This window comes from Ambystoma mexicanum, chromosome 13 (genome assembly GCF_040938575.1).
Source record: "Ambystoma mexicanum isolate Mex_15411 chromosome 13, UKY_AmexF1_1, whole genome shotgun sequence".
Taxonomy (NCBI): Eukaryota; Metazoa; Chordata; class Amphibia; order Caudata; family Ambystomatidae; genus Ambystoma; species Ambystoma mexicanum.
Genome location: NC_090938.1, coordinates 235,635,102 through 235,647,342, shown reverse-complemented (window position 1 = coordinate 235,647,342; position 12,241 = coordinate 235,635,102). Strand labels below are relative to the sequence as shown.

General features: G+C 46.5%; 1 protein-coding gene across 1 annotated transcript in view; it reads right to left on the bottom strand.

Moving 5' to 3' along the window:
* The window catches only part of IPO9 (importin 9), a 904,513-nt gene that overhangs the window by 451,345 nt on the left and 440,927 nt on the right, over positions 1–12,241 (bottom strand). The window contains exon 12 of the mRNA XM_069633697.1: positions 11,232–11,338. Within this exon, the coding sequence (XP_069489798.1) occupies positions 11,232–11,338 (107 nt within the window). The remainder of the gene's footprint in view (positions 1–11,231; positions 11,339–12,241) is intronic.

Genomic DNA, 12,241 nt, shown 5'->3' with positions numbered 1-12,241 from the left:
CCCTTCCTTATTTATGTTTTAGCTCTTGCACTATCTGAAATGTCGTCAGGCCGAGTATGATAGTTAATTTCACATCCTTACTGTTCATGGCCTGTAAGAAGGTCATTTGTTTTTTCTCTTGTTCCCTTCACTTGCCTTGAAGCGCTTTGAAACACATTGTGTATAGGCGCTATATAAATAATCATATCATAACATTAGTAGATTAAAGATGCGCTTTAAAAACTGGTCCAAAACTCAGAGGATCAGTGGCCTCAGTGCAGTGGCAAATTATGAGAAATGAACTAAGAGGCAAAGATACACGAAAATGTTAGTACATCCTAAATGACCAGTAATATTAAATTGAAAAAGGATATAAACCCTATCTCTAACAATAGCTGGAAAGAGTATATTTTGAATATGCATCATACTGATAATGCACCCCATGTAATACTCAACTATGAGATAGAGGAAGAGTGTGTGCTAACTTTTACGGAGAAGGAGATTGAACTTATTATCATTGGTCTGAAGTCATCTAGAGCGCCGGGGCCAGATGGGCTTCCAAATGCCATCTTTGAAAAGAACCGAAATTGTGGGCTGGTATCTTATTTATTATATTCAAAGATGTAGTAAGGACGGGTCAGATCCCACTGAGTTGGAAATATGCAACAGTGACACCAATCCATAAAAAAAGTTTTTCGCGACGTACCGACAAATTACAAACTACTCGCCATGATAAGACTCCAGTTATTAGATTTTTACATAGTTACTCTTAAGTCAAATTATGGATAACCAAAAAGTATATTAAACCGCCAGCAAGCAGGTTTTACAAACGTGTATAGCACTTTGTCAAATTTGTGGATGTTAAGCTATTTTATTAGGTAGATGCAAGGATGTCAAACAAAAACAATGTATGCATGTTTCATCGATTTCTCTAAAGCTTTCGATACTTTGATTCAAAATTTACTTTGGGAGATCATGAGAGAATATTGAATAAATGGAATACAGGCACACATTTTGTATTTTATAAATGCCTTATAAACAGATACCAGGGTGCGTGTGAGAATCAATCAAGAGGGCTCTTTGGGAGATGAGATGAGGACCAATGATGGTTTAAAACAGGGTTGTGCTTTAGGACAGACGTTGTTTAATATCTACATCTTTGGTCTGGTAAAAACTCTTAAAATGCAAACATTTTCCACCCAAGATTGGCCCACACCACACCACCGGGCTGTCATATGCTGATGACATTATGGACCCAACAGCAATCGGACTGCACCACAGTCTCATCAGTCTGAAGCACTTTGCAATGTGTCATGGTCTATTCATTAGACAAAATTAAGGTTATGATTTTCAAGAAAAATAGAAATGGGATTAAAAGATCTGTTTGGGGATTGGCCACCAGGGGGCGCACGGATGAGCCCAGCCTCCACGTGAGCTTCATATTCCGTGGTCCCACAAGTGACTTGGGCCCCCACTTGCGGACCCCCCCACTCTGGGACAACTTGATGATAGATGTGGGAATCAACTCCCCTCCCAAAGATCGAAACCAGAAGAAAATCTGTGCACGAATTCATGATACACTGTTTAAGCAGAGCCCCCAGCTGTTGCCTGGACCGAGGGCGGACACCGAAAGTGAAAGTGTAAACGCGCCCGAGAGCGCGGAAGGCATGTGCGCCTAGAACTGTGGAATAGGCAGCGGCGAAAGCATTATGAGCCATCTATGGAGGTCACCAGCTGAAATGAACACCACAGAAGACGTGTTGGTCTCAAGCCAGAGCATCGCACCCCCGCGGGGCTACGAAAGGAATCACGAACGGCAGGCGGACCCGGTCCTGGTAGAGCGCTCCAGAGGGGCGCTGAAGGTGAGCCAGTGAATTCCACCAACACTCGCCTACCCCTGCAGCGGCCCTCCTCGCACAACCTCAGGTAGTAAAGCGCAACCGACGTCCCGCTGCATGACTGACTGGCTGGTGCTGCACACGGGCCCTCTCCGAACTAAAGTGCACGCCCTGAGATCGGGGCATATCACGCTGGCCCGACTAGCTGCAGACCGTCCTGCTTCAGACACACAACACGGTGGGGCAGGTGTACAAGGTGTGACCCTGTGAACACTTCTGGACCGAACTAAAACGCACAGCATTCAGCCTACAAAGAAGCCTGCCGCCTGGAACAATTCCAACGCCATAACTGCAGCACCGGCTGGCTGCCCCCTACGGACTTTGACCCCAGCCCCACAGAACCGTCAAGAGAGGCACTGGAGAGAGGGGGGTAACAAGATTGTAAGAAGCCCATTGTTACAAACAAAAGAGCAGAAACCCATTAATAACCTTCTTGTCAGCGCACTAACCCGAAACCGCCACAGCTAATACACATTGCAGCTGGGAAGAGGCGCAATAAGCCACTTTGAGCGCCCTGGATCCGAAACTGGATTCCGGGCACACTCCATACATAGACACCTCCCGATACACCAAACACACCTGACACAAGCAAAAGGACCCATCCAAGAGATTCATTGATGCCTGCTGAATGGAAGTGAAAAGCAGGCTGTGCTCCCCCAGAAGAATTTACATTGGCAGAATGAACCTAGGAGAATAAAATATCCTGCTTTCCACGGACACTACTGGGAACCCTGTGGTTGGTTGACAAGAGACAGGAAGGCCCAAAAGTGAGGACACCAGCCACGGATGAGCAGCGCAAGTTACCAACGTGATAGACAGCACTATAACATACAGCCTCAACACAGCAGACGGGGCTACAAGAAAGGACTACCCTTATGTCCTGAAGGTCAGTGATAAAGCGCTACTTTATGGAAACACAGAACCTACACTGGTGATACACACCGTACCGCACGAGAACACGACTACCACAACCTCCCTAAAGGGCTGAACGTACTATCGCTTGCGTAGGGAGTCTGCAATCACGAGGACAACAGCAATACGACACCTGGAAAACCTTAAGAACTGACAAATAAAAGAAACCCCACGAGTCCCATCGGGTGCATAGAGAGTCGTACTACGAGAGGTAACCGGAGGGTTGGGCCCCCGACACTGGGGCGTTTTCCCTACTCCAGGTACACCTGCTGCACCTCAACAGGAAGCGATACACATTGAACTGCACCTTCTGCCAACAGAGTAGGCTCCCAGATAGTAACTCCTTCGCGCACCAATGTGATCCCACATCTGGCACTCAAAGAATTAAACTCACCACCCCCACATACCAGAAGTGTATGTCCCCTCAAAACCACCATCTCTGAGCAATTCGACTCTTAGCTCCGTGGGCCAACCATCAAATCACACGTGGAGAACACATGAACACTCGGCAGAAGCTGGCCCAATACTGTAGACCCCAGTCCGGAATCTGCAATGGCGGCATCGGAGGCGGAAGCAGCTGTGACCAAGGCGGATGTGGCAGCCTTACTCACTGAAATGAAATGCACGAGGGCGGACATTGGTGGTAAGGTAGACAAGATAACGCTCCGAACTGACATGATCAAGGAGAGACTGGAAGGAATAGAACACAACCAAACCTCCCTCGATACCTTGGAGTCCCAAATGGAACAAAGGGTCGCACAAATACAAACCACAGAGGAGGAGATCCATTGGATTGACGATTTAGAGAACCGTGAAAGGCAGAACAATCTGCGGATCTTCAGGATCCTGAATAGGGAAGGGGAAACCGAGCAAGCCTTGGAAAAGGCCCTACACTCTATTGTGAAACTCCTGTTCGAAGATGACTAAGACGACAAACCGAAAATTGATCGGATACAGAGGGCTGGCGGAGCTGCTGGTGGACCGAAAACAGCCCTTGCACGGTTCCACAATTATGCAGACAAGGCCAAAGTTCTCGAAAAAGCCAAGCGCACCCCACAAATCCTACGACACAAGAGTGACAATTTTCCAAGATCTATCCTCACTCACCCTTGCCATGCGAAGGATATGTATGCCTCCAACTAAATGGCTTAAATGGCTTAAAGAAAAGGGAATCCATACCGTTGGGGCTACCCCTTCTCTCTCACATTCGAATGGGAGGGAAATACGGTTCGACTGAAATCTGAGAAAGACAAAGACCTGCACATCAGACATGCTGGGCAACCAGGAAAACAAAAAACCAGGGAGAAGGGTGTGAAGATGACAGGCAATGGCCTATCCAAGGTACGAGACGAAAGAAGATCCCAGGTTCCAAAAAATATAGGAGGATGAACGCCTCACCAGGTGTAGAGCTCTGAGTAAAATGGGATTTTTACAACACCGGAGAAAAGACGCTAGATAAGACAAGGAGCGACGACCAAGTGGCAATCCGCAATACGATAGACGCATGTGCCATTGGCCTTCACAGGCTATCTGGCCGACTTGAAACAACCAAGTGCTAGAAGTGACCAGAGTGACAGGATGGGTCGCCCGAGAAGATGCGATCGACCAAACATAGTACTCACATTTGAACATGCGCCAACGGTTGATCTTGACAAAACGTTGTGGTTCAGCGAAAGGGGCACCGCAAAGGTAAACGGGGTAGTTGCCGACATGCCTGATCCAGACACTAGCAGTCCAGACACTAGCAGTGAAATGTTTATGATCAGGGCTGGGTCGCTTTGAAACAATTTAAGGTTTACTCTACCTTGCAAGTTGGGGGGGGGGGGGGGGGGAGCATGGGGGAGAGGGGGCCCAATGTTTGATGAGGTAATTTGAGATGGGATCGTGGGATGCACGTTCCTCACTGGTGGTCTGGTACTGGCTAGGTGATAACCCGGCTAGGTCGAACGGCGCTAGGGGTGGAAGGCGTAAGGGGAGGGGATTGCACAAACAAGTTTCTACATGAATGGATTTGATGATGCAGTGAGTGTATTGAGAAGAGGTTGTATGTGCGTGACACACGAGCGGAATAGACAGAGGAAGGGTTATGGCGGTAGAATCTCCATCCACTAGACCCGACTTCTCTGGGCAGGCACGCTCAATGTAAAAGGACTGAATTTGCCCACAAAACGATCATTGGTGTGTAGGGAATTTAAAAGAGCGAAGCTGGATGTGCTGTTCCTTCAAGAGATCAAGTATATTCACGGGGAAGAACGTAGGGTCTTGTACTGCAGGGTGGGCACTGAATTTTGGGGATCTGGTCCCTTGCGGAAGGCAGGAGTGGGTATACTAGTAAGGAAGGGGCTTAGTCTTGAGATTTCTAAGGTATGGCCTACGTAGGGTGGTCGGTCATTTTTTCGAAAAAATAATGTCGAAAAAAAAATTGTCGAATTCCGTTTTTTTTAAAACCCCCCCCCCCCATTTCGAAAAAAAAATGCATTAAAAAAAATTTGACTTTTTCGAAAAAATGACTTTCGACATTGTTTCGAAATTATAACTATAAACCCCTATGTAGATGGGATGGCCATCTTAGTGGTGGGTAAGACACAATACCACATTTTACTCTCCAAACATCGGGCATTCTCGCTTCCTGCAACGCACTGTACCGAAGATAATGTTGGAATCCTCGGACCAGGTAATTCTAGGCACAGATTTTAACTTATAGGCAGATCCCATATGGGACAGGCCGGTTGAAAACCCAGAGGCAAGTGAACCGGTAGACTGTGGCCGTACAGAGGCAATGGAAATAATGGAGATGTACGGATTGCGTGACATTTGGCAAAACTTACACCCCAACGAAACGGGGTATACATTTTATTCAGCACCTCATTGCACGTTTACCAGAATAGACTACCTGTATCTTTCACAGGGCTTGAGTGATGCCACGACTGCCTCAGAGATTGTCCCAATTTCGTTGTCGGATCATGGCATGGTCACTGTTGACACGAATCTGGTCACATTGCCACTTAAGTCTGCCAAGTGGCGTTGCAATGAAATTCTGTGGAAGGACCCTGTCTTCCGTGCTGAAACAACAGGGAAGATTGAGGAATACATTAAGGCAAATGACACAGGAGAGGTATCCAAGAGAGTGGTGTGGGAGGCAGGGAAGGCAACGTGGCGGGGTATCCTGATTAAGGAAGGGGCTGAGAAAAAGAGAGAAAGGATTCTGATAGAGAATAGGTTGAGGAGGGAAATCAAGCAGATGGACATTATGGCACAGGCTGTACAGAAAATGGAGGAGCTCCGACGCTTGGAGGAGGGGCTAGTCATACGTAAACTCCAATTTCTCAGACAACAACATTATGAGAAGGGCGATAAAGCAGATGCTCTGCTTGCCGCCAGACTGCGGCGACAAAGAGCAGAGAGGTGGGTTGCCGCTATTCAAGGGTAAGGCGATGCCCAGACATTAGAAGCGAAAGAGATCCCAGAGGTCTTTGCAAAATTCTATGAACAACTATATAGATCTGAAATGGTAAAGGGGGAAACGGACAGACCAATACATGCGTGGGGTGGATATGCCAAGACTCTCTCGAGACAAAGTAGGAACGATGGAGTCCCCGATTACGGCGGAAGAGGTCGAAAGAGCGATCAAGAGGCTCCCACTAGGGAAGGCACCAGGTAACGACGGGTACACAGTTGCATTCTATAAGACATTTATCTCGTCCCTCCTCCCCTTTATGGTTGACTTATTCAACAACATCTTGCAGACAGGGGTGGCTCCTGAATCCTCACAGGTGCTGATTTCTGTGATCCCCAAAGAAGGCACGGACACCAAGCAATGTGGATAATATCGTCCCATCTCGCTGCTTAATATCAAAACAAAAATGTACACCCGAGTACTGTTAGCCAGACTTGAGACCCACATGCCCCTATTAATACACTCCGACCAGGTCAGATTTATCTTAGAGAGACAAGGTGCGGACACGATGCGCAAGACACTTCACTCAATTCGTGAGTCGAAGAAAATGGCAGGCGACCCAGCGCTTCTATCAATTGATGCTGAAAAAGCAAACGACAGGGTGAAGTGGGGCTTCTTAGAGGCAGTACTTGACAAGGTCTGACTGGGCCCTATCTTCAAAAAAGGCATCAAAGTGGTCAACACGTCCCCCAAGGCATCAGCTATGGTCAACTCAGAGTATTCCAGATGGTTTGACTTGGAGAGAGAGGCACCAGGCGATATGTGCTCTCTCCCTAGACAGAACCTCTTGCTCAGACACTTAGAGCAGAGCCTCAAGTTGACAGTCTACAGGTGGATGGGAGGGAATACAAGGTAGCCCTCGATGCAGACGACATTCTGCTGCATGTTAAAAACCCCATAACATCTATACCTAGAGCCATACACTTGATAGAAATATATGGGGAACTCTCGGGTTTCAAAATTAACAGGTCCAAATCTATAATGTTCCCATTACAGGAACTTATCCCTGAGAACACCACAAGACTTTCTACACTTGGCCTAGTGATAGGAGGCCCCACCCACCCTTCGCTACATGAGGATCAATTTGACACGGGACTTAGAAAATATTTATGATGAAAACTTCCCCCACCTTCTAGCTTGCTTCCATGCTGATTTGGCGAAATGGCAAAAGCTCACGATCTCTTGGATGGGGAGACTAAACGCAGTTAAAATGGTGGCCTCCCAAGATTTCTATATCCATTCCAAATGCTCCCATTGAAACTCCCAGAGGCATTCTTTAGAGAAATAAAGGGAGCCATTCTGAGATTCTTCTGGCAAGGGAAAAAAGCGAGGATAGCATATGAAGTCCTCATTTTACCCAAGGAAAAGGGAGGGGTGGGACTCCCGGATCTAAAATTATATTACCGCACAGTGCAATTGAGGGTACCGATTCCCCACATGAGAGGAAGGAAAGAGTTACAGTGGATACACCTCGATAATCATCTAGCCCCTGCCACTGTCTTAGAATGGCTCTGGGTCCTTAGAAATAAATTACTTTGAAACCACCCCATACTAGGTACGATACGGGAAATCTGGAGGGAGGGGGCGGACATGAAGGGTGTCACCACGTGGCCTTCCCCCTTAAGCCACATATGGGCGCCGGGAGTGCGTGAGGAGATCCCCATCCATGCATGATTCCAATCCTGGTTCGATGCGGGTCTCGGGAGGGGGGGATCAATTATGGAAGCGTGGCATCTTCCTCACGATTACAGAACTGGAAGAGGCTCTGGGAATACAACCATTACCTGTTTTTCTTTTTTTACAATTTAAGGGCACCCTCATGAGTAAGGCATGGCATGAGAAAGCACAAAGAGTCCTCAACCCATTTGAGAAATTACTTGACACAGTGACAGGGACCAAGGGAATTATCTGGGGCATGTACAGAGCACCGTTAGATTCTGGGAAATTATCAACTACTAACTTGAGGCATAGGTGGGAACGGGATTTAGGTAGAGAATTGGATGAAGAAATGTGGGCGAAGATATGTAAAAGGAGCTTCACAAGTGTCTATAGCGGCTCAATATAAATTGCATGTCATCAAGTTACTCCATTAGGTGGCAATATGACCCTCACAGGCTGTCGAAAATGTTTCAAACTTTGAGCCCTTTGTGCTGGCGTCAATGTGGGGAGAGAGCCAACTACTGGCACATGTGGTGGGAATGTTCCCGGGTTCAAGTATATTGGAATGAGGTCCTTGGTTGGATCAAGCAGATAGATGGGATCTCAAGCCAAGCTGCACCTCTCCCAATACTGTTCGGTTTGGAAGAATGTGAGGGTGAATTGATGAGAATGAGTGGAATAGTGGTCCCCTTGCTGCTCGCCGCAAGTGCCTGCTTGGTGATTAAATGGAAAGCTTGCCTGGTCCAGAGCAAGAGTGGGATGGCTTTGCAACAAACATTTACACAATGGAAAGAATCACTGCAGCCCTCCACAGGAGAGCGGCTCAGAATGAATCAATGTGGAATGATTTTGCCAATGAGTACATGCCCAATCCCGCAAGAGGGACAACATAGAAGGAACGATAGATGAACCACTACCAAATCTAGAAATGAATGCTCTACGAGATGATGCGGGTGCCTGGGAACTCTGGGGATAGATAATTATCTGTGCCATCTGGACCATGACATAAGACAATAAGGAAAGTGAACCTCATACAACATTCAGATAAACTCAAAAAATGTTTGGACGATTGGCAATATTCGCCTGGAAGAGGTTGATGCATAAACATACTTGGGGATCCCATTCTCACGTAACATACGTGAGGAACGCCTATCCAGTGTCATAACCAATAAGGTCTGGCCAAAAACAACCCTGGGGTGGACTGTGGTAAGACAACCTATTATAGTGAACAGGGAGACACTTATGACTAGCCAGGCACAATTGAGGTAAGGTAGTAGAACGGCAAGGCTTCAACTCAGGAGGGCAGTGAGTGGTCTGGGGGTTACAATGTGTCCAAACAGAACACCAATAATTCCAATTAGACATGCAAGTCCAAAAGAATGCAATAATTTGTTAGGCCTTTGAAATACACACTAAGCAAATGAAACGTCTGGGCAAATATTGGCACACACCAACTACAAAACAGATATATACATTCACCCTTCGGAGAAGATGCAACGGATTGGTTTCAATAACCAGTATAAAATAGTTAAGTACTTGGATGCATGAAGTTCAGTAGAAACACGGTAGAGTAACCATAAAACACCTCCCTAACACGTAGTAAGTCCAGCCCTAAGATGATTTGTGGCCCTGTGTCCTAACATCAGCAGTTTCAAAGATATACTTTTCATGAAGGTTTACTAAAAGATTGGACAATGCCAGTGGTTATGATGCAAAGTTAAAAAAGGTAAGTAAAGTTCAGTTAAGTAAACACATTCAATCGCAGACATTAGGATAGGTCTGGTTAGGGATCCTTCACCAGGACTCCACTGACCAAAGTCAAGAAAGAGCAATTTAGGGACAGGACTTTACACCCGTGCAACCCCATGGGGGACGGGGACGGGGACTTTACACCCGTGCAACCCCATGGGGGACGGACAGGAAAGGAACAGGTATGTTAACATACCTCCCAGAGTCAGATTTCTCCAGAGACCACTGCTGAGTTTCCAGAATCAGTTGCTTGGTCCGGTTGAGGAAGGTGCAGGAGTCGTGGGTGCAGAGGTCACTTTTGGACATGGGATTTAGTTTTGGTTGGTCGCAGTGCTTCAATATCGGTTCCAGGTACCTTCCAGCTGAACCCCTTAGGCAATCTCAGGACACCTCTAGGAAGCAAATTTGCAACGGGAGTCACCAGGATCAGGCGGGGACCGGTAATCTTGTACGGACCAACAAAGGAGCAGGTCCTGCATGGTTTACGTTGAAGCAAAGCGGCTGAAAATGTAGGAGCAGGTGTTTTGTAGTACAAGCTGAAGATCCTCCAAGTTATAAGGATGAACTCAGAACAGTGATGGCTGCAGCAAGGTAGTCCAGGGGAGAGCTGGTCAGTCCACCGGTTGGTCCAGTGACACTTAAGGACGGATCCTCGAGCAAGTGTCGAGACTGGTTGTTCCCACCAGTCCAGGGGTCAAAGCACAGAGAAGGGTTTTCTTGAAATAAGGTTACCAGGGCTTCACAAGGACTTCACTGGAGTTGATGCCCGTCAGCTACAGGAGTCGTCCTCGGGTAATCAGAAGTCTGCTCTTCTACATAGGGGTCCTGGACAGCCTCGGGCAAACAACTGCCCAGCGAAAGACACTTTGGCATGACTGGGAACCGGGACCAGACAGTCCCAGGAACCACACATGAACAGCCACTTTTGTCAGCAATAGTTGGAGCTTTGCCCAGTAAAAGGCGTACGAACAAATAACATTTGTATACATATACCTCTATAAAAACAACCCCTTTCTTAAGTCGAAGCCTTGCACTCACGAGAGCGTTTAGTTAATGCCAACTATAACGCCCTCTCAGAATCCCACACCACTGCAAAATCTGAAAAGCTCCTAATACTGCTTATTCCTCTACTCCCTGTATTACCCAACCAGTGCCACTTTTTCCCCACCGCCATATCACTACCAAACGTGTCCCCTTACTCTTCAAATCACCTCTTAAAATATAAATTTTCTTTTAAATCCTTCAACCCCTTCCAACACTTCCTCCAGTACATGCAGCCCCAAACTCTTACAACCAGCCATTGCACTGCACAAATTTCACTTTATAAAAGAAATATAACTTATACAGCTCGTAGGCCTTCAGGGGCTGGAAACCACAGCTTTTCCCATTCGTACCTTGTTAATTCCCCACAATCTAAACAATTACTACGATCGATCCCAGAGTAAGTTGATTTGATGCTGCCACTTGCAAGACTCATTTTGATCTGGTTTGTTCCAGGACTCCTCATGCCTTGGTATTGCAGGTTCCATGACTCACTCTTTCTTGATGCTGTACCCCTGACAAACTTTGATACTTACCAATGCTCAGACCCATGGCTCTTTATCTGCTCGGCTTCTTGCAGGTGTCTGGTTGCTGCTGCAGCCAATGCTGCTGCACTTTCGTTTTGAAATTCTGTGGATACAGCCTGAAAATTAAAACGAGGATGGTTTAAAACGTTTTAGGAGGGCTATTAGCAAAATGTTCATAACTGCATACTCAAACTAGACATTGCTAAAGCTCATTTCACACAAGCGTCAACAAAACATCTACCATTAGACAGTGCCACAGAAGCTACTTAAAGTCACTTGCCTGTTGCAGTGACTTTACTTCATTCCTATAACTCGTTCACTCACAATACGGAAATATGTGCCAAAGTTAAAGTAACATGGAAAATGTGCAAATACTGGAGGTAATAGACATGAGCCACAGTACCAAAGCAGCCCAACTCATAATGGAAGTGAACTCTTCTGGGCCTCAGAAATGTTTGCCAGCAGCAAGAGATAAGGCAACAAAAAAACATTTTAATAGGACTGAACTATAAATGGAGTAACATTCTTCACTCTATATCAAATGATGCCTCCCCAGAACGAAAAGTAATTATATTTGCTTAATATCTAGAGTCAAATATGCAGATGATGCACAGAATACGGTTTGGGACATACAGTGAGTATAAGGGCATACGACTTAAAGTGAACATCTGGTGTCAGGCCCAGAACACCTAGCTTATTACTGGCTGATGTACCAGCCATTCCCTGACTAACAGATTGAAGTCCTTATCCAGAATATGACTGATGCTCCCCAAGAGACACGCTGGCTTGTTAGGTGTAACAAAGACACTCTTTCCCAATTGTCCTGCACAGTTCACTGTGTGCGCTCATTTGGTTGATAGCAGAGTTAATAAAGAAATATTAATAGTGTGATCCAGCATGCGGTATACAAGTGCACTCTTGGATTCTCTGTTATACATTTTTCCCTTTCTGCGAATTGTAATGGCCTACCTCAGAAGGGTTTGGGCACAGGGGACCAAGACAAGATCTGGCCGATATCA